The 23570-nt window shown below is 38.4% G+C and overlaps 1 protein-coding gene across 1 annotated transcript in view; it reads left to right on the top strand.

Annotated features, from left to right (window-relative positions):
- The window catches only part of FBXL2 (F-box and leucine rich repeat protein 2), a 90891-nt gene that overhangs the window by 42532 nt on the left and 24789 nt on the right, over nucleotides 1-23570 (top strand). The window contains 1 exon segment of the mRNA XM_081247306.1: nucleotides 1578-1672. Coding sequence (XP_081103432.1) covers nucleotides 1578-1672 — 95 coding nt within the window.

Genomic DNA, 23570 nt, shown 5'->3' with positions numbered 1-23570 from the left:
CAAGATCCAAGAGGAGTTGATGTTTCAGTCCAAGTCCAAGGGCCAGAAAAGACCACTGTTTGGCTCAGCAGTCAGGCAGGAGTTCTCTCATAATCAGCCTTTTTTGTTCTATTCATGTCTTCAGTTGATTGGATGAGGCCCACCTACACTAGGGAGGGCAGTCTGCTTTACTCAGTTTACTGATTCAAATGCTACTCTCATCCAGAAACCCTTACAGACACAGCCAGAATAATGTTTGGCCAAATGTCTGGGCACCCTGTGTCGCAGTCAAGTTGACACATAAAATTAATCATCATAAGTTCACCCGTTGTCAACTTGGCACCCATTGGCCTGTCCTGAAACCATACTTTATTTCCAAATAAAGACGATAACAAAGGTCATAATTCCACCTAATATGATACAGCTATCCAGCGTACAACCCGAAAGACACTCAGCCCTTCCTCAGAAGAGGAGGTAAAGTCCTAGAGTCAATTTCACTCTTCTTGATGTTCTGTGCCTTAAATACTTTGATGTAGAATTGGCAGTACTTAAATACTTATGACATAAAGTCAGTACATGTTGTGTCACATGATAAGGGATAAAAGAGGAAAAAAATACGTATTTGTACCACACACACACGCATTCATAATAAAATAGGGAGAAAATACTTCTGACAATTATAGTCCTAATTTCTGTAACTGGTCATGTGGTCAGAGTTGGTATTTATAACTACCTTCTGCTTCCCGTTCTGTATTCTCTTTGTCTTCAGCAAGCACCTCAGCTGGTCGTGGTTCCTTACCTGGTAGAGTGACCCAAACCATCATTCCTGAAGCCATGAGTACTCGCCTTGGATTGGCTTTTAGTTTTCCATTGACTTTAATCAGAGGGCATATTAATACTAAGAGATATCCTAAGGGATTTCCTGTATTCCATACATACACTCTTCCTTACTTCAGTGCGGAGCAGTAGTCCATGTGGTTGTTGTGAATATTAAATGAGCCATAGCAGGTACAATAAAGTGTTAAAATCATGCCTGAAAAAGTAGAAGTGTTTAATCAATGTTCATTTTCTTTTTTCCTCCCCTCATGTATCTGCCAGTACCAGCCAAAGTTCCCATTTTTAAAGCAAATGTGTTTAAATAGGGGATTGCTAAGAAGAATGAGGAGTAGATTTTATGATACATCTTCAGATTTTTAAAGTGGTAATGTTTAGCTAAAATAGAATTTCTTTTTTTGAGCAACATTGTTTTAGATCTCTGTGTTCCCAGCACAGCAGTGTTCCCAAAAAGCTTGACCTCAAAAAGCCTTGTAATTGATGGAGTAGCCATGAACCCTGGCTAGGGAAGGCCTAACTCCAGAGTCAAGGCTTTCAAAGAATAGTGTGCGATTTAAAAAAAATACTTAATGTTTTCATTGAAAACATTTTTTCAGTGCTTGCAGCCCCTTTATACACTAGGAGCAGAAGTGGGATGTTGGAGGAATGTTCCGAAATATCTTCTATTACACCTGGAAATACATATTCAGTTCCTAAATTTCAGGTTATTTTGCTGTTAGAGAAGCAGCATGAAATAAAATTTTTTCCAACTTTCTCCATTGAAGGGTCGAGTGGTGGAAAACATCTCAAAGCGATGCGGTGGATTCCTGAGGAAGCTCAGCTTGCGAGGTTGCATTGGCGTTGGAGATTCCTCCTTGAAGTAAGTCAGTCCACTGTGACTCACTCTATCGTGGCAGCTTGTAGCTGCCATTTTCATCAGCAAAAAGAAACCAAGCATATTATTTATTTGCTTTTCTTCTGTTAAAATCTTTCTATGGTAATTTGCATAGAGTAGTGAGAATATCATGGTTTTGGAGCCAACAGGCCTGACCTGGAAACCGAGCTCCAGTGTTGACAGGGATGCGACCTTGGGACAAACACTTTGTGGTCAGTTCTGTCTTCTGCAAAGAGAAGACAGTTATAGCTCTTTCATGGGAATGTCCTGGGTATCACATGAAATAACACGTATGTAGTACCTGGCACATAATCATATTATGATATTCACCTCTCTTCCTTTCTTCACTTTCCCATCTTCCTAGGTTCCTTCTCATAATCGTGGCTACCTTCTTGTATAAATTATACTAATTTACCAAATAATTCTTTCAAAAAATTCCTTAGCATAACCTGGGATTTTGCTTAATCATAATGGGTTGTGGTTATCACATTTATTTTATAATAGTTTATAATAGTTGGATATACCCGATGCAACCAAATGCTTGCCCACCTCTTACTGGATAGCCATTATTTATTGGAAATGTTATCACTCCACTGTTAAGGACATGTGCTTTGAGCTTTTCTGGAGACAGGACATAATTAATACCTTTATGTCTTTATCCTTGTGGCCTCTTGTATTGCTTGAAGTTGGCTAAATTAGGACACACACTGCCCCTAGAGTCTTGGAACGGATTGCCTCTTGGAGACTTAAGCATACCACAGTATAATCAGTCACAGACCTCCAGTAAGAATGTGCAGTGTACAGTGATTTCAGACAGTAGAATTTGTAATTGAAACATCTGCTGCTCCATTGCTAAGAAAATCAATTCATAATATCAATATCTTTTAAGGATCAAAACATTCCCTCTGTGTTATGGAGCACAGGGTTTTTTTTTTAATCAATTCAGATCATCAGAATTTTCTGATACTTCAAAAGCTTTGTAAACCAGTGGAATAGATTGATTCTGCTTTAACAGGAAGCTTAAATGTACCGAATACGTCCTAAGACAACTTGTAATAGAGAACATAAATCTAATAGTGGTTCCATTAAAGAAACTAAAATAAATGTGAAGATATGGATTGTCAGTGAGGAATATCAAAGAAACACATTCTCATCTTGGCACTTGGAATAGAGCCAAGATGAGGAAAAAACTATCCTATAAAGCGAAACTATAACAAAACTATTCTGTAAAGCTAAGAATGTTATTGGTTTACCATAAATTTTAGAGTAGAAATCTATGTTAATATATATAAATTTTTAATATGTGAGGCCAGATTACTGTGAGAAATAATGATAAGCATAATCACAGAATCATGATTCAGAGAGAATTTTGTTTTGCCTTCACTTTTTTAATAGATTTTTTTTTGAACTTGTACATGTCATCTTAGAGTACATCCTTGCCTCAGCTTACAATGAAGATTTTTTTTTTAATTTAATTTAATTATTTATTTATTTATGGCTGTGTTGACTCTTCGTTTCTGTGCGAGGGCTTTCTCTAGTTGCGGCAAGTGGGGGCCACTCCTCATCGCGGTGCACAGGCCTCTGACTATCGCGGCCTTTCTTGTTGTGGAGCACAGGCTCCAGACGCGCAGGCTCAGTAATTGTGGCTCACGGGGCTAGTTGCTCCGCGGCATGTGGGATCTTCCCAGACCAGGGCTCGAACCCGTGTCCCCTGCATTGGCAGGCAGATTCTCAACCACTGCGCCACCAGGGAAGCCCTGCCTTCACTTTTTGATTGTAATCACCTAGAACCAACTTTGGCCTCTATCCTGCCCCTGCGTGTGTATTGTTGTTTTGGTGTGAGTGGGTGTTATTTGTTTACAAGTGTTTGTTGAGCCTCTACTATACCAGGCACTGATTTGGGCACTGGAGATACAGTAGTAATTATAATTGATTAAAATTCGGTTCTAATGGATCTTGCATGTATGTTCTCTGTAACTCCTGCTCCATCATTATATATGAAGTTCTATGGATTTTTAACAGCTATATTGATATATAATTGAGATACAATAAACTGTGCATCTTTAAGGTATACAATTTGATACATTTTAGCATATGAATATACCCATGAAACTAATACTATAATTAAGATAATGAATGTATTCATGTCCCACGAAATTTTCCTCATATGCCTTTGTAATCCCTCCCTTCCTCCCACCCCTGTCTCTGCTTCATCTCTAGACAACCCCTGATCTGCTTTCTGTCACTATAGGTTAGTTTGCATTTTCTAAAATTTTATATGTAATTATACAGTATGTACTCCTTTTTGCTTGAGCTCTTTCACTTAACATGATTGTTTTGAGAGTCATCCATGTTGTGTGTATCAGTAGTTCATTCCTTTTTATTGATGGATAGTAGTCCATTGTATGGGATACAATGCAATTTATTTATTCATTCCTCTGTTTAAGGACATTTGGATTTTTTCCAGTTTTCTCCATTACACATAAAGCTGCCATAAAGATTTTTGTGTGAGACATTATATGTCATATATTTTCATTTTTCTTTGGTAAATACCTAGGAGTGGAATGGCTAGATCATTTGGTAGGTGTGTGTTTAACTTTTTAAGAAACTTCCAGGGCTTCCCTGGTGGAGCAGTGATTAAGAATCCGCCTGCCAATGCAGGGGACATGGGTTCGAGGCCTGGTCCGGGAAGATCCCACATGCCGCAGAGCAAGCCCGTGTGCCACAACTACTGAGCCTGCGCTCTAGAGCCTGTGAGCCAGAACTACTGCAGCTCGTGCGCCTAGAGCCCTGCTCTGCAACAAGAGAAGCCACCACAATAAGAAGCCCGTGTACCGCAACGAAGAGTAGCCCCTGCTCGCCGCAACTAGAGAAAGCCTGCACGCAGCAAGGAAGACCCAACACAGCCAAAAATAAATAAATAAATCAGTTAATTTTTTAAAAAAAGAAACTTCCTAAGTGTTTCTCAAAAAATTGTACCATTTTACATTCCCACCAGAGTGTATGATACTTCCAGTTCTTCCACGTCTTTGCCAGTACTTGGTGGGTCAGTTTTTGTAATTTTAGCCATTCCCAGGGATGTGAACAGTGATATCTCATTGTAGTTTTAGTTTGCATTTCTCTAATGACTAATGCTGTTGAGTGTCTTTTTATGTATTTTTTGCTATCCATATATTTTCTTTGTTGAAATGTCTGTTCTAATGTTTGGTTGTTGTTTTGCCCTTTTTTTCATTAGATTGTATGTTGTCTTACCACTGAATTCTGAGAGTTCTTAATATGTTCTGAATACAATCCTTTATCGGATATGTTGTTTTGCAAATTTTTTTTCCCAGTCTGTGGCTTACCTTTTTATTCTTTTAACTGTCTTTTGAAGTTTTTCATTTTGATGAAGTTCAATTTATCAATTTTTTTCTTATGAATCAGATTTTTGGTATTACATATGAAATCTTTGCCTAACCCAAGGTGATAAACATTTTCTCCTGTGTTTCTAGAAGTTATGTAGTTTAGACCTATGATCCATTTTGAGTTGATTTTTGTATATGGTGTGAGGTATAGATTGATACTTATTTTTTGTGTGTATGATGTTCAGTTCTATCACCATATGTTGAAATGACCACCCTTTTCCCACTGAATTGCCTTTGCAGCTTTGTTGAAAATCATTCGTCCAAATAATTATGGGACTATTTTTGTACTCTCAGTATTTTCCATTGATCTATTTGCCTATCTTACACCAAACCACACTGTCTTGATAACTGTAGCTTTATAATAAGTCTTGAAATCAGGTTTTATTAGTCCTCGAACTTAATTCATTTTCGAATTTGTTTTAGCTGGACTAGATTCGTTGCATTTCCATATAAATTATAGAATCTTCTGTCAGTTTCTACAAAAAAGCTTGCTGGCATCTTGATTAGGATGATGGTGAATCCATAGATCAATTTGGGGAGAATTGACATCTTAACAGTACTGAGCCTTCCAACCCATAAACCTGGTATATCTCTCTATATATTTAGGTGTCTTTTAAATTTCCCTTAGTATGTTTTGCAGGTTTCAGTGCACAAGTTGTGCACATCTTTGGTCATATGTATCCCTAAGTGTATGAAATATTATTGTAAATGACTTTTTTTTTTTTTTTGCGGTACACGGGCCTCTCACTGTTGTGGCCTCTCCCATTGTGGAGCACAGGCTCTGGATGCGCAGGCTCAGCGGCCATGACTCACAGGCCCAGCCGCTCCGCGGCATGTGGGATCTTCCCGGACCAGGGCACGAGCCTGCGCCCCCTGCATCGGCAGGCGGACTCTCAACCACTGCACCACCAGGGAAGCCCTGTAAATGACATTTTTTATTTCAATTTTTGATTGTTCATTGTTGGTAAATAGAAATGTAATTGATTTTTTCACATTAATCTTTTATCTTGCAACCTGAATAGACTCACATTAGTTTTAGTAGCTTTTTTGTTGATTACTTTGGATTTTCTATGTAGACAGTCATATCACCTGTAAATGAAGATAGTTTTTATTGTTTCCAATCAATGCCTTTTTTAAATGAATTCATGAATGAATTAATTTATTTTTGGCTGCGTTGGGTCTTTGTTGCTAAGCACGGGCTCTCTGTAGTTGCGGCAAGCGGGGTCTACTCTTCATTGCGGTACACGGGCTTCTCATTGCAGTGGCTTCTCTTGTGGAGCACGGGCTCTAGGAGTGCGGGCTTCAGTAGTTGTGCTCGCAGGCTCAGTAGTTGTGGTGCACAGGCTTAGTTGCTCTGCGGCATGTGGGATCCTCCTGGACCAGGGCTTGAACCCGTGTCCCCTGCATTGGCAGACAGATTCTTAACCACTGCGCCACCAGGGAAGACCTCAATGCCTTTAAAAAAATTTTTTTATTGGAGTATATTTGGTTTAAATATTGTGTTAGTTTCAGGTGTACCGCAAAGTGATTCAGTTATACATATATTCATTCTTTTTCAGATTCTTTACCCATATAGGTTATTATAGAATAATGAGTAGAGTTCCCTGTGCTATATAGTAGGTCCTTGTTGGTTATCTATTTTATATATAGTAGTGTGTGTACGTTAATCCCAAGCTTCTAATTTATCCCTCCTCTCCACATTTCCCCTTTGGTAACCATAACTTTGTTTTTGAAATCTGTGAGTCTGTTTTGTAAATAAGTTCATGTATCATTTTTTTTTAGTTAGATTCCACATATGAGTGATACCATGTGATACTTGTCTTTGTCTGTCTGTCTTACTTCACTTAGTATGATAGTCTCTAGCTCCATCCATGTTGCTGCAAATGGCTTATTTCATTCTTTTTTATGGCTGAGTAATATTTCATTGTATATATGTACTACATCTTCTTTATCCATTCCTCTGTCGATGGACATTTAGGTTGCTTCCGTGTCTTGGCTGTTGTAAATAGTGCTGCCATGAACATTGGGGTCCATGTATCTTTTCTAATTATGGTTTTCTCTAGATATATGCCCAGGAGTGGGATTAGTTCTATTTTTAGTTTTTTAAGGAACCTCCATACTGTTCTTCATAGTGGTTGTACCAATTTACATTCCCACCAACAGTGTAGGAGGGTTCCCTTTTCTCCGCACCCTCTCCAGCATTCCTTGTTTGTAGACTTTTTTATCATGGCCATTCTGACCACTGTGAGGTGATACCTCGTTGTAGTTTTGATTTGCATTTCTCTGATAATTAGTGATGTGAGCATCTTTCCATGTGGTTTTTGGCCATGTATATGTCTTCTTTGGAGAAATTTCTGTTTAAGTCTTCTGCCAATTTTTTGATTGTAATGTTTTGTTTTGTTTTTAATATTGAGTTTATGAGCTGTTTGTATATTTTGGAAATTAATCCCTTGTTGGTCACATCATTTGCAAATTTTCACCCATCCTGTAGGTGGTTTTTTCGTTTTGTTCATGGTTTCCTTTGCTATGCAAAAGCTTATAAGTTTGATTAGGCCCCATTTGTTTATTTTTACTTTTACTTCTTTTGCTTTGGGAAAATTATCTGAGAAAGTATTGCTACAATTTATGTCAGAGAATGTTTTGCCTATGCTCTTTTCTAGGAGTTTTATGGTGTCATGTCTTATATTTAAGTCTTTAAGCCATTTTGAGTTTATTTTTATGCATGGTGTGAGGGAGTGTTCTAACTTCACTGATTTACATGCAGCTGTCCAGCTTCCCAACACCACTTGCTGAAGAGAGTGTCTTTTCCCCATTGTGTATTCTTGCCTCCTTTGTCATAGATTAATTGACTGTGGGTATATGGGTTTACTTCTTGGCTCTCTATTCTGTTCCAGTGATCTCTGTGTCTGTTTTTGTGCCAGTACCCCACTGTTTTGATTGCTGTAGCTTTGTAGTATAGCCTGAAGTCTGGAAGGGTTATGCTTCTGCTTCCAGCATTGTTCTTTTTCCTCAGGATTGCTTTGGCAATTCTGGGTCTTTTGCGGTTCCATATAATTTTTAGGATTATTCTAGTTCTGTGAAAAATGTCATGGGTATTTTGATAGGGATTGCATTAAATCTGTAGATTGCTTTGGGTAGTATGGCCATTTTAACAGTATTAATTCTTCCAATCCAAGAGCATGGGATATCTTTCCATTTCTTTTAATTATCTTCAGTTTCCTTTATTAATGTTTTATCATTTTCAGTGTATAGGTTTTTCACCTTCTTGGCTAAGTTTATTCCTAGGTTGTTTTTTTTTTTTGATGCAATTTTAAATGGAATTTTTTAGTTTACTTTCTCTTTTTGATATTTCATTGTTAGTGTAAAGAAATGCAGCAAATTTCTGTATATTTATCTTGTGTCCTGCTACCTTGCTGAATTCATTTATTAGTTCTAATAGTTTTCATGTGGCGACTTTAAGCTTCTCTACATAGAGCATCATGTCATCTGCAAATAGTGACGGTTTAACCTCTTCCACTCCAATTTGGATACCTTTTGTTTCTTGTCTGATTGCTGTGGCTAGGACTTCCAATACTATGTTGAGTAGAAGTGAGAGTGGGCATCCTTGTCTTGTTCCTGAATTTAGCAAGAAGTCTTTCAGCTTTTCACCATTGAGTATTATGTTGGCTGTGGGTTTGTCATAAACGGTCTTTATTTTGTTGAGATATGTTCCCCGTATACTTTGGTAAGAGTGTTTTATCATGAACGATGCTGAATTTTGCCAAATGCTTTTTCTGCGTCTTTTGAGATGATCATGTGGCTTTTGTCTTTTGTTGATGTGGTGTATCACGTTGCTTGATTTGCATATGTTGAACCATCCTTGTAACTCTAGAATGAATCCTACTTGATCATGGTGTCTAATCCTTTTTATGTGTTGTTGGATTTGGTTCACTAATATCTTGTTGAGGATTTTTGCATCTATATTCATCAAAGATACTGGCCTGTAATTTTCTTTTCTTGTGTAGTGTCTTTGTCTGGTTTTAGTATCAGGGTGATGGTGACTGCACAGAATGACTTTGGGAGTGTTCTCTTTTGTCTTTTGGAAGAGTTTGAGAAGGATCAGCGTAAGTTCTTCTTTGTATGTTTGGTAGAGTTCCCCAGTGAAGCCATCCAGTCCTGGACCGGGGCACGAACCCGTGGCCCCTGCATCGGCAGGCAGACTCTCAACCACTGCGCCACCAGTGAAGCCCTCCTGTATATTTTTGATTTGTGTTTACCCTGGAGTTCAAGTATACTGACCCATAACTATATGTACTTGCTTTAAACTAATAGTCATACAAGTTCAAACACATTCTAAAAGATTTACTTTTTAATTTTAATTTAATTTAATATTTTGGCTGCGCCATGCAGCATGCGGGATCTTAGTTCCTGGACCAGGGATCGAACCTGTGCGCCCTGGAATGGAAGTGTGGAGTCCTAACAACTGGACCGCCAGGGAATTCCCAAGATTTACATTTTTATACTCCCCTCCCCGACATTTTGTGATTTCAATGTCCTGTTTTACATCTTCATGCTTATTCTTTTACTATTTATTGTATTTATAATTGCTTCTACAAAATTTTTTGATTGTTTTTTAATCTATGTACTAATCTACTTAAGTGATCTTCAGTCTTTTTATATATTTGCCTTTCCTATTGTGATTTTCTCTTTTGTATAGCTTTCTTGCTTCTCTATTTAGAGAAGATCCTTTATAATATTTCTTTTAGAGTAGGCTTAGTATTGTGAATTCTTTCAGTTTTTGCTTGTCTGGGAAATTCTCTATCTCCTATTCTAAATGATAAGCTTGGTCAGTAGAGTATCCTAGGTTGCAGGTTTTTCCCTTTCAGGACTTTGAATATATCATGCCATTCCCTTCTGGCCTGCAGTGTTTCTGCTAGAAATCAACAGATAGCCTTATGGGGGTTCCTTTGTAAATGACTCTTTATTTTTCTCTTGCTATCTTTATAATCCTCTCTTTAACTTTTGCCATTTTAATTATATGTATTGGTGTGGGTCTGTTTGTGTTCATCTTGTTTGGGACCCTCTGTGCTTTCTGGATATCTGTTTCCTTCTTTAGGTTTGGGAAGTTTTCAGCCATAATTTCTTTCTTTCTTTTTTTTATTGAAGTATAGTTGATTTACAGTGTGCCAATCTCTGCTGTACAGCAAGGTAACTCAGTTATACATACATACACACACATTCTTTTTTTTTTAATATTCTTTTCTGTTATGGTTTATTCCAGGAGATTGGATATAGTTCCCAGTGCTATACAGTAGGACCTTGTTGTTTATCCATTCTAAGTGTAATAGTTTGCATCTACCAACCCCACATTTCCAGTCCATCCCTCTCCCTCTCCCCATCCCCCTTGGCAACCACAAGTCTGATCTCTATGTCTGTGAGTCTGTTTCTGTTTTATAGATAGGTTCATTTGTGCCACACTTTAGATTCCACATATAAGTGATATTATATGGTATTTGTTTTCTGACTTACTTCACTTAGTATGATAATCTCTAGTTACATCTGTGTTGCTGCAAATGGCATTATTTCATTCTTTTTTATGGCTGAGTAGTAGTCCATTGTCTATATGTACCATGTCTTCTTTAACCATCTGTTGATGGACATTTAGGTTGTTTCCATGTCTTGGCTATTGTGAATAATGCTGCTATGAATATAAGGTTGCATGTGCCTTTTTGAATTATAGTTTTCTGTGGGTATGCCCAGGAGTGGGATTGCTGGATCATATGGTAATTTGATTTTTAGTTTTCTGAGGAACCTCCATACTGTTTTCCATAGTGGCTGTCCCAACTTACATTCCCACCAACAGTGTAAGAGGGTTCCCTTTCTCCACACCCTCTCCACCATTTGTTATTTGTAGACTTTTTAATGATGGCCATTCTGACTGGTGTGAGGTGGTACCTCATTGTAGTTTTGATTTTTATTTCTCTAATGATTTGTGATGTTGAGCATCTTTTCATGTGCCTGCTAGCCATCTGTATGTCTTCTTTGGAGAAATGTCTGTTAAGGTCTTCTGCCTATTTTTTGATTAGGTTGTTTGTTTTTTTTGTTGTTGAGTATATGAGCTGTTGTATATTTTGGAGATTAAGCCCTTGATGATTGCATCATTCTCAAATATTTTCTCCCATTCTGTAGGTTGTCTTTTTTTGTGTGTGTGCCAAAGCTTGTAAGTTTGATTAAGTCCCATTTGTTTATTTTTGTTTTTATTTCTATCGCCTTGCAAGACTGACCTAAGAAAACATTTATGTCAGAGAAGGTTTTGCTTATGCTCTTGTCTAGAAGTTTTATGGTGTCATGTCTTATGTTTAAGTCTTTAAGGCATTTTGAGTTTATTTTTGTGCATAGTGTGAGGGTGTGTTCTAACTTCATTGATTTACGTTCACCTGTCTAACTTTCCCAGCACCACTTGCTGAAGAGACTTTCCTTTTCGCATTTTATATTCTTGCCTCCTTTGTCAAAGATTAATTTGCCATAGGTGTGTGGATTTATTTCTGGTCTCTCTGTTCTGTTCCATTGTTCCATATGTCTGTTTTTATACCAGTACCACACTGTTTTGATTACTGTAGCTTTGTAGTATAGTCTGAAGTCTGGGAGAGGTATGCCTCCTGCTTTTTTTTTTCTTTCCCCCTCTGGATTGCTTTGGCAATTCTGGGTCTTTTATGGTTCCATACAAATTTTTGGATTATTTGTCTAGTCTAGTTCTGTGAAAAATGTCATTGGTGTTTTGATAGGGATTGCATTAAATCTGTAGATTGCTTTGGGTAGTATGGCCATTTTAACAATAGTTATTCTTCCAGTCCAAGAACATAGGATATCTTCTATTTCTTTGAATCCTCTTTAATTTCCTTTATTATGTTTTATAGTTCTCAGTGTATAAGTTTTATAGTTCTTAGCGTATAAGTCTTTCACCTCCTTGGTCAAATTTATTCCTAGGTATTTTTTTTGGTGTGATTTTAAAAGGTATTGTTTTCTATTTTACATTCCCTTTCTGATATTTCATTGTTAGTGTAAAGAAATGCAACCAATTTCTGAGTCATAATGTTGTATCCTGCTACTTTTCTGAATTCATTTATTAGATCTAGTAGTTTTTGTGTGGAGTCTTTAGGGTTTTCTATATATAGTATCATGTCATCTGCATATAGTGACAATTTTACCTCTTCCCTTCAAATTTGGATACTTATTGTTTCATTTTCTTGTCTGATTGCTGTGGCTAGGACTTCCATTACTGTGCTGAATAGAAGTGGTGAGAGTGGGCGTCCTGGTTGCAGATTTTAGCAGGAAGACTATCAGCTTTTCACTGTTGAGTATTATATTGGCTGTGGGTTTGTCATAAATAGCTTTTATTATGTTGAAATATGTTCCTTGTATACCCACTTTGGTAAGAGTTTTGTTTATTTTTAAATTAATTAATTTATTTATTTTTGGCTGTGTTGGGTCTTTGTTGCTGTGCACGGGCTTTCTCTAGTTGCGGCAAGCGGGGAGTATTCTTCGTTGCAGTGCGTGGGCTTTGCATTGTGGTGGCTTCTCTCGTTGTGGAGCACGGGCTCTAGGCACGCGGGCTTCAGTAGTTGCGGCACACGGGCTCAGTGGTTGTGGCTCACAGGCTCTAGAGCACAGACTCAGTAGTTGTGGCGCATGGGCTTAGCTGCTCTGCAGCATGTGGGATCTTCCCGGACCAGGAATCGAACCCGTGTCCCCTTCATTGGCAGGCAGATTCTCAACAACTGCACCACCAGGGAAGCCCCTGGTAAGAGTTTTTATCATGAATGGCTGTTGAATTTTGTCAAATGCTGTTTCCTCATCTATTGAGATGATCATGTGGTTTTTTTTTTTTTTTTTTTTTTTGCGGTACGCGGGCCTCTCACTGCTGTGGCCTCTCCCGTTGCGGAGCACAGCCTCCGGACGCGCAGGCCCAGTGGCCATGGCTCACGGGCCCAGCCGCTCCGCGGCATGTGGGATCCTCCCGGACTGGGGCACGAACCCGTGTCCCCTGCATCGGCAGGCAGACTCTCAACCACTGCGCCACCAGGGAAGCCCCGATCATGTGGTTTTTGATTTTTTTGTTGTTGTCGTTGTTAATGTGTATTACATTGATTGATTTGCATATGTTGAACCATCCTTGTGAACTTGGGATGAATCCCACTTGGTCATGGTGTATGATTTTTTGTGTGTGTTGTTGAATTCGGTTTGCTAATGTTTTGTTGGGGATTTTTTTCTTTTTTGGTGATAGCTTTGTCTGGTTTTGGTATCAGGGTGACGGTGGCTTCATCACAAGTCTTTGGGAGTGTTCCCTCCTCTTAAATCTTTTCGAAGAGTTTGAGAAGAATCGGTATAAATTCTTCTTTGTATGTTTGGTAGAATTTGCCTGTGAAGCCATCTGGTCCTGGACTTTCCTTTGTAGTGAGGTTTTTTTTTAATTATTACAGATTCTATTTCAGTCCTAGTGATTGGTCTGTTCAAATGATCTGTTTCTTCTTGCTTAAATTTTTATGGGCTGTATGTTTCTAGAAAGTCATCCATTTCTTCTAGGTTGTCAAATTTGTCGGCATATAATTGTTCAAAGTATTCTCTTATGAGTTTTTTGTATTTCTGCAGTATTAGTCTAGATTTCTTCTTTTTCATTTGTTATTTTGTTTATTTGGGTTCTCTCTCTTTTCTTCTTGGTGAGCCTGGCCAGAGGTTTGGTAATTTTGTTTACCCATTCAAAGAACCAGCTCTTGGTTTTATTGATTTTTTAATCTATATTTTATTTATTTCCTCCCTGATCTTTATTATTTCCTTCTTTCTGCTGACTTTACGTTTTGTTTGTTCTTCTTTTTCTCATTCTTTTGGGTGGTAGGTTAGGTTGTTTATTTTAGATTTTTCTTGTTTTTTGAGGAAGGCCTGTATCTCTATGAATTTCCCTCTAATAACTGCTTTTGCTGCATCCCACAGATTTTGTGTGGCTGTGTTTTTATTGTCATTTGTCTCAAGGTATTTTAATTTCCTTTTTGATTTCCTCGTTGATCCATTGGTTTTTTTAGTAGCATGTTGTTTAGTCTCCATGTAATCAATTTTTTCTCATTTCTTTTCCTGTGGTTGATTTCTTTCTTTTTTGTTGTTTTTTTGAGGTTAATTTGTGCCTTTATTTGCCAGTATAATATAACTACAGTGGCCTGCAAACTGTTCTGATCTAAAAAATACATTTTACATCACAATCCAACAAACACACATACATATATAATATGTATACTTAAAAGTGAAACAAATGTTTTGCCTAAAAGGTCTACCCTGAGTGTTAATTTTTTTTGAGGCTTTTTTTTTTTGGGTTCACGGGCCTCTCACTGTTGTGGCCTCTCCCGTTGCGGAGCACAGGCTCCAGACGCGCAGGCTCAGCGGCCATGGCTCATGGGCCTAGCTGCTCTGAGGCATGTGGGATCTTCCCAGACTGGGGCACGAACCCGTGTCCCCTGCATCGGCAGGCGGACTGTCAACCACTGCGCCACCAGGGAAGCCCTGAGACTTTTTTTAAAGCAGTTTTGGTTTACAACAAAATTGACAGGAAGGTACAGAAATTCCCCATATACCCACTCCCCTCACATGCATAGCCATTATCAACAGAGTGGTACTTTAAAAAAAAAAAAAGGGGGATGAACTGCATTGACACATCATACCCACCAAAGTCCACAGTTTACCTTAGGGTTCACTTAATGAAGTGAATAGTGTTGCACATTCTGTTTTGGACAAAAAATATAATGACATGTATCCATCATTATAATGTCATTCAAAGTATTTTCACTGCTCATAAAAACTTATACGCTTTGTGAGCTCCACAATCAACTTGATGTACCCTGAATCTGTGGAATACATGAATGGACAATAAATCATCCCAAATTGAGGAGCCAGGAGTCAGTGCTGTGCCTCTGAGGTGGGAGAGCCAACTTCAGGACACTGGTCCACAAGAGACCTCCCAGCTCCACATAATATCAAACAGCGAAAATCTTCCAGAGATCTCCATCTCAACACCAGCACCCAGCTTCAATCAACGACCAGCAAGCTACAGTGCTGGACACCCTATGCCAAACAACTAGCAAGACAGGAACACAACGCCACCCATTAGCAGAGAGGCTGCCTAAAATCATAAAAAGTCCGCAGACACCCCAAAACACACCACCAGACGTGGACCTGCCCACCAGAAAGACAAGATCCAGCCTCATCCACCAGAACACAGGCACTAGTACCCTCCACCAGGAAGCCTACACAACCCACTAAACCAACCTTAGCCACTGGGGACAGACACCAAAAACAACGGGAACTACGAACCTGCAGCCTGCAAAAAGGAGACCCCAAACACAGTAACATAAGCAAAATAAGAAGACAGAAAAACACACAGCAGGAGAAGGAGCAAGATAAAAACCTACCAGACCTAACAAATGAAGAGGTAATAGGCAGTCTACCTGAAAAAGAATTCAGAATGGTGATGGTAAAGATGATCCAAGATTCTATTTCCCAGATTCAAAATCGTGGAAATACAATAGACAAAATGCAAGAAACAGTTAACAAGGACCTAGAAGAACTAAAGATGAATCAAGCATCGATTAAAAACACAATAAATGAAATAAAAAATACTCTAGATGGGATCAATAGCAGAATAACTGAGGCAGAAGAACGGATAAGTGAGGTGGAAGATAAAATAGTGGAAATAACTGCTGCAGAGCAAAATAAAGAAAAAAGAATGAAAAGAACAGAGGACAGTCTCAGAGACCTCTGGGACAACATTAAACGCACCAACATTCGAATTATAGGGGTTCCAGAAGAAGAAGAGAAAAAGAAAGGGACTGAGAAAATATTTGAAGAGATTATAGTTGAAAACTTCCCTAATATGGGAAAGGAAATAGTTAATCAAGTCCAGGAGGCACAGAGAGTCCCATACAGAATAAATCCAAGGAGAAATACGCCAAGACACATATTAATCAAACTGTCAAAAATTAAACACAAAGAAATCATATTAAAAGCAGCAAGGCAAAAACAACAAATAACACACAAGGGAATCCCCATCAGGATAACAGCTGATCTCTCAGCAGAAACTCTACAAGCCAGAAGGGAGTGGCAGGACATAATTAAAGTGATGAAAGAGAAAAACCTGCAACGAAGATTACTCTACCCAGCAAGGATCTCATTCAGATTTGATGGAGAAATTAAAACGTTTACAGACAAGCAAAAGCTGAGAGAGTTCAGCACCACCAAACCAGCTTTACAACAAATGCTAAAGGAACTTCTCTAGGCAAGAAACAGAACAGAAGGAAAAGACCAACAATAACGAACCCAAAACAATTAAGAAAATGGGAATAGGAACATACATATCGATAATTACCTTAAATGTAAATGGACTAAATGCTCCCACCAAAAGACACAGATTGGCTGAATGGATACAAAAACGACCCATATATATGCTGTCTACAAGAGACCCACTTCAGACCTAGAGACACATACAGACTGAAAGTGAGAGGATGGAAAAAGATATTCCATGCAAATGGAAACCAAAAGAAAGCTGGAGTAGCAATTCTTATATCAGACAAAATAGACTTTAAAATAAAGACTATTAGAAGAGACCAAGAAGGACACTACATAATGATAAAGGGATCGATCCAAGAAGAAGATATAACAATTGTAAATATTTATGCACCCAACATAGGAGCACCTCAATACATAAGGCAAATACTAACAGCCATAAAAGGAGAAATCGACAGTAACACAATCATAGTAGGGGACTTTAACGCCCCACTTTCACCAATGGACAGATCATCCAAAATGAAAATAAATAAGGAAACACAAGCTTTAAATGATACATTAAACAAGATGGACTTAATTGATATTTATAGGACATTCCATCCAAAAACAACAGAATACACATTTTTCTCAAGTGCACATGGAACATTCTCCAGGATAGACCATATCTTGGGTCACAAATCAAGCCTCGGTAAATTTAAGAAAATTGAAATTGTATCAAGTATCTTTTCTGACCACAATGCTATGAGACTAGATATCAATTACAGGAAAAGAGCTGTAAAAAATACAAACACATGGAGGCTAAACAATACACTACTTAATAACGAAGTGATCACTGAAGAAATCAAAGAGGAAATTAAAAAATACCTAGAAACAAATGACAATGGAGACACGACGACCCAAAACCTATGGGATGCAGCAAAAGCAGTTCTAAGAGGGAAGTTTATAGCAATACAATCCCACCTTAAGAAACAGGAAACATCTCGAATAAACAACCTAACCTTGCACCTAAAGCAATTACAGAAAGAAGAACAAAAACATCCCAAAGTTAGCAGAAAGAAAGAAATCATAAAAATCAGATCAGACATAAATGAAAAAGAAATGAAGGAAACGATAGCAAAGATCAATAAAACTAAAAGCTGGTTCTTTGAGAAGATAAACAAAATTGATAAACCATTAGCCAGACTCATCAAGAAAAAAAGGGAGAAGACTCAAATCAATAGAATTAGAAATGAAAAAGGAGAAGTAACAACTGACACTGCAGAAATACAGAAGATCATGAGAGATTACTATAAGCAACTCTATGCCAATAAAATGGACAACCTGGAAGAAATGGACAAATTCTTAGAAATGCACAACCTGCCAAGACTGAATCAGGAAGAAATAGAAAATATGAACAGACCAATCACAAGCACTGAAATTGAAACTGTGATAAAAAATCTTCCAACAAACAAAAGCCCAGGACCAGATGGCTTCACAGGTGAATTCTATCAAGCATTTAGAGAAGAGCTAACACCTATCCTTCTCAAACTCTTCCAGAATATAGCAGAGGGGGGAACACTCCCAAACTCATTCTACGAGACCACCATCACCTTGATACCAAAACCAGACAAGGATGTCACAAAGAAAGAAAACTACAGGCCAATATCACTGATGAACATAGATGCAAAAATCCTCAACAAAATACTAGCAAACAGAATCCAACAGCACATTAAAAGGATCATACACCATGATCAAGTGGGGTTTATTCCAGGAATGCAAGGATTCTTCAATATACGCAAATCAATCAATGTGATACACCATATTAACAAATTGAAGGAGAAAAACCATATGATCATCTCAGTAGATGCAGAGAAAGCTTTCGACAAAATTCAACACCCATTTATGATAAAAACCCTGCAGAAAGTAGGCATAGAGGGAACTTTCCTCAACATAATAAAGGCCATATATGACAAACCCACAGCCAGCATCGTCTTCAATGGTGAAAAACTGAAACCATTTCCACTAAGATCAGGAACAAGACAAGGTTGCCCACTCTCACCACTCTTATTCAACCTAGTTTTGGAAGTTTCCGCCACAGCATTCAGAGAAGAAAAGGAAATAAAAGGAATCCAAATCAGAAAAGAAGAAGTAAAGCTGTCACTGTTTGCAGATGACATGATACTATACATAGAGAATCCTAAAGATGCTACCAGAAAACTACTAGAGCTAATCAATGAATTTGGTAAAGTTGCCAGATACAAAATTAATGCACAGAAATCTCTGGCATTCCTATATACTAATGATGAAAAATCTGAAAGTGAAATCAAGGAAACACTCCCATTTACCATTGCAACAAAAAGAATAAAATATCTAGGAATAAACCTACCTAAGGAGACAAAAGACCTGTATGCAGAAAATTATAAGACACTGATGAAAGAAATTAAAGATGATACAAATAGATGGAGAGATGTACCATGTTCTTGGATTGGAAGAATCAACATTGTGAAAATGACTCTACTACCCAAAGCAATCTACAGATTCAATGCAATCCCTATCAAACTACCACTGGCATTTTTCACAGAACTAGAGCAAAAAATTTCACAATTTGTATGGAAACACAAAAGACCCCGAATAGCCAAAGCAATCTTGAGAACGAAAAATGGAGCTGGAGGAATCAGGCTCCCTGACTTCAGACTATACTACAAAGCTACAGTAATCAAGACAGTATGGTACTGGCACAAAAACAGAAAGATAGATCAATGGAACAGGATAGAAAGCCCAGAGATAAACCCACGGACATACGGTCACCTTATCTTTGATAAAGGAGGCAGGAATGTACAGTGGAGAAAGGACAGTCTCTTCAATAAGTGGTGCTGGGAAAACTGGATAGGGACATGTAAAAGTATGAGATTAGATCACTCCCTAACACCATACACAAAAATAAGCTCAAAATGGATTAAAGACCTAAATGTAAGGCCAGACACTATCAAACTCTTAGAGGAAAACATAGGCAGAACACTCTATGACATAAATCACAGCAAGATCCTTTTGGACCCACCTCCTAGAGAAATGGAAATAAAGACAAAAATAAACACATGGGACCTAATGAAACTTCAAAGCTTTTGCACAGCAAAGGAAACCATAAACAAGACCAAAAGACAACCCTCAGAATGGGAGAAAATATTTGCAAATGAAGCAACTGACAAAGGATTAATCTCCAAAATTTATAAGCAGCTCAGGCAGCTCAATAACAAAAAAACAAACAACCCAATCCAAAAATGGGCAGAAGACCTAAATAGACATTTCTCCAGAGAAGATATACAGACTGCCAACAAACACATGAAAGGATGCTCAACATCTTTACTCATTAGAGAAATGCAGATCAAAACTATAATGAGATATCATCTCACACCAGTCAGAATGGCCATCATCAAAAAATCTAGAAACAATAAATGCTGGAGAGGGTGTGGAAAAAAGGGAACACTCTTGCACTGCTGGTGGGAATGTGAATTGGTACAGCCACTATGGAGAACGGTATGGAGGTTCCTTAAAAAACTACAAATAGAACTACCATATGACCCAGCAATCCCACTACTGGGCATATACCCTGAGAAAACCATAATTCAAAAAGAGACATGTACCAAAATGTTCATAGCAGCCCTATTTACAATTGCCCGGAGATGGAAACAACCTAAGTGTCCATCATCGGATGAATGGGTAAAGAAGATGTGGCACATATATACAATGGAATATTACTCAGCCATAAAAAGAAATGAAATTGAGCTATTTGTAATGAGGTGGATGGACCTAGAGTCTGTCATACAGAGTGAAGTAAGTCAGAAAGAGAAAGACAAATACTGTATGCTGACACATATATATGGAATTTAAGAAAAAAAATGTCATGAAGAACATAGGGGTAAGACAGGAATAAAGACACAGACCTACTAGAGAATGGACTTGAGGATATGGGGAGGGGGAAGGGTAAGCTGTGACAAAGTGAAAGAGTGGCATGGACATATATACACTACCAAACGTAAGGTAGATAGCTAGTGGGAAGCAGCCGCATAGCACAGGGAGATCAGCTCGGTGCTTTGTGACCGCCTGGAGGGGTGGGATAGGGAGGGTGGGAGGGAGACGCAAAAGGGAGGGGATATGGGAACATATGTATATGTATAACTGATTTAATTTGTTATGAAAAAAAAATCAATATGGGGACCGGAGGTTGAAAAAAAAAAAAAACTTATACGCTTTGTGTATTCATCTCCCCTTTCTCCCAAACTCCTGGCGACCGTTGATCTTTTTATTGTCTCCATAGTTTTGCCTTTTCCAGAATGGCATATAGTTGGAATCTATTGTTCTTTTTTCTTTCTCCTTGAAAAGAGAGGTTCAAAGCCTTTATGTTTATAAGACCACTCATGACCTGCCCATACATGAACCATGGCTCTAGGTGGCAAACTCCCCCACTAAATACTGTAGCTTTTCTTCCAGTATTGAGCTGTGTCCAACTGGTCCTGCCCAGCAGCCACATGGAGGTGCAGGGGAACACATGTTTGGTATTTGTTCATAGGAAGGCCACAAGTTTTGTGCCCCTTGTTGCAGTGAAACCTGTGGTTGATTTCTAGTTTCATGCCATTGTGGTCAGAGAAGAGTCTTGAAATAATTTCTTTCATTTTTTTCTTTTTTTTTAAGGGTGAGAGGCTTGTCTTTTTTTTTTTAATATACATTTATTTATTTATTTATTTGGTTGGTTGTGTCGGGTCCTGGTTGCAACAGGCGGACTCCTTAGTTGTGGCTCACCAGCTCCTTAGTTGCGGCACATGGGCTTCTTAGTTGTAGCATGCAAACTCTTAGTTGCGCCATGCATGTGGGATCTAGTTCCTGGACCAGGGATCGAACCCAGGCCCTCTGCATTGGGAGCGTGGAGTCTTAACCACTGTGCCACCAGGGAAGTCCCTTGAAATAATTTTTATAGTCTTAAATCTGTTGAGGTTACTTTTGTGCCTTAGTATGTGGTCAGTCCATATGCACTTGAAAAAAATGTGTTCTGTTTTCTGTTTGTTTGTTTGTTTTTGGATGTAATGTCCTGAAAATATCAATTAAGTCTATATGTTCTGTTGTATCATTTAGGACTTCTGTTGCTTTATTGATTTTCTGTCTAGAAGATCTGTCCATTGATGTGAGTGGGGTGTTAAAGTCTCCTACTGTTATTGAATTCCTGTCAATTTCTTCTTTTATGTTTGTTAGTGTTTGTTTTATGTATTTGTGTGCTCCTATATTAGGTGCATATATGTTGACGAGTGTAAAATCCTCTTCTTGTGTTGATCCTTTTATCATCATGGAGTGTCCTTCCTTATCTTTCTTTATAGCCTTTGCTTTAAAGTCTATTTTGTCTGATATGAATATTGTAACTCCTGCTTGCTTGTTATTTCCGTTTGCATGAAATATCTTTTTCCATCCCCTCACTTTTTTGGGGGGGGGAGGGTACGAGGGCCTCTCACTGTTGTGGCCTCTCTCGTTGCAGAGCACAGGCTCTAGGCGTGCAGGCTTCAGTAGCTGTGGCTCGCGGGCTCTAGAGCGCAGGCTCAGTAGTTGTGGCGCATGGGCTTAGTTGCTCTGTGGCGTGTGGGATCTTCCCAGACCAGGGCTTGAACCCATGTCTCCTGCACTGGCAGGTGGATTCTTAACCACTGTGCCACCAGGGAAGCCTAATCCCCTCACTTTCAATGTATGTGTGTCCTTTGCCCTAAGGTGGGTCTCTTGTAGGCAGCATATTGTAGGCTTTTTTTTTTTTTTTTCTTTTTGCGGTATGCGGGCCTCTCACTGTTGTGGCCTCTCCCGCTGCGGAGCACAGGCTCCGGATGCGCAGGCCCAGCGGCCATGGCTCACGGGCCCAGCCGCTCCGCGGCATATGGGATCCTCCCAGACCGGGGCACGAACCCGTATCCCCTGCATCGGCAGGCGGACTCTCAACCACTGCGCCACCAGGGAGGCCCAATAGGCTTTTTTTTTTTTTTGGATCCATTCTGCCACTCTATGTCTTTTGATTGAAACATTAAGTCCGTTGACATTTAAGGTAATTGTTGATACATATGTATTTATTGCCATATTAAACCTTGCTTTCCAGTTGATTCTTTGTTTCTTCTTTGTTCCTTTCTCTTTTTGTTTTTCTTTTTGTGGTTTGATGATTTCCTTTTATTTTATGCTTGTGTTCTCTTCTTTTTGGTTTTTGTGAATCTACTGTATGTTTTTGATTTGCGGTTGCCCTGTTTTTCAAGTATGTTAAACCTTTCCTATATCTGCTTGCTTTAGACTTATAGTCATATAGGCGCAAATACATTAAAAAAAAAGGAATCTGCATATTCTTACTCTCCTTCACCACCTTTTATGATTTTGATGTCTGTTTTTACATCTTCATGTTTATCCTTTTGCTGTTCCTTGTATTTATCGTCGCTTTCACAGTTTTTTTTTTGGTTTTGTTTTCTCTCTTTGATCTGTATACTGGCTAATTTAAGGGATTTACTTTCCAATTATGATTTCCTCCTTTTTATATCTACTTGTTTCTTTTTTATTTAGAGAAGGTCTTTCAGTATTTCTTTTACGATAGGTTTATTATTGCTGTATTCTTTTAGTTTTTGCTTATCTGAAAAACTCTTTATTTCTTCTTCTATTCTAAATGATTATCTGGCTGAGTAGAGTGTTCTAGCTTGCAGATTTTTCCCTTTCAAGACTTTGAATATATTTTGCCACTCACTTCTGTCCTGCAGTGTTTCTGTAGAGAAATCAGCTGGTAGCATTGTGGGGGTTCCCTTGTAATTAACTCTTTGTTTTTCTCTTGCTGCCTTTAGAATCTTCTTTTTTAACTTTGCCATTTTTATTATAATATGTCTTGGTATACATCTGTTTGGGTTCATCTTGTTTGGGACCCTCCATGCTTCCTATATCTGGATATCTGTTTCCTCCTTTAGGTTTGGAAAGTTTTCAGTCATAATTTCTTCAAATAGATTTTCAATCCCCTTTTCTCTTTCTTTTCCTTCTGGAATCCCTATTATTCATAGATTGGCATGCTTTGTATTATTCCATAGGTCTCATATTGCTTTCATTTGTTTTCATTTGCTGCCTGTTATTTTTTATTTTTTTATTTTTTTTGCTGTGTTGGGTCTTCGTTTCTGTGTGAGGGCTTTCTCTAGTTGTGGCAA

The sequence above is a fragment of the Mesoplodon bidens genome (genome assembly GCF_964165515.1).
Source record: "Mesoplodon bidens genome assembly, chromosome: 10".
Taxonomy (NCBI): Eukaryota; Metazoa; Chordata; class Mammalia; order Artiodactyla; family Ziphiidae; genus Mesoplodon; species Mesoplodon bidens.
The sequence above is the reverse complement of the archived record's forward strand: the minus strand, read 5'-3'. Positions and strand labels throughout refer to the sequence as shown.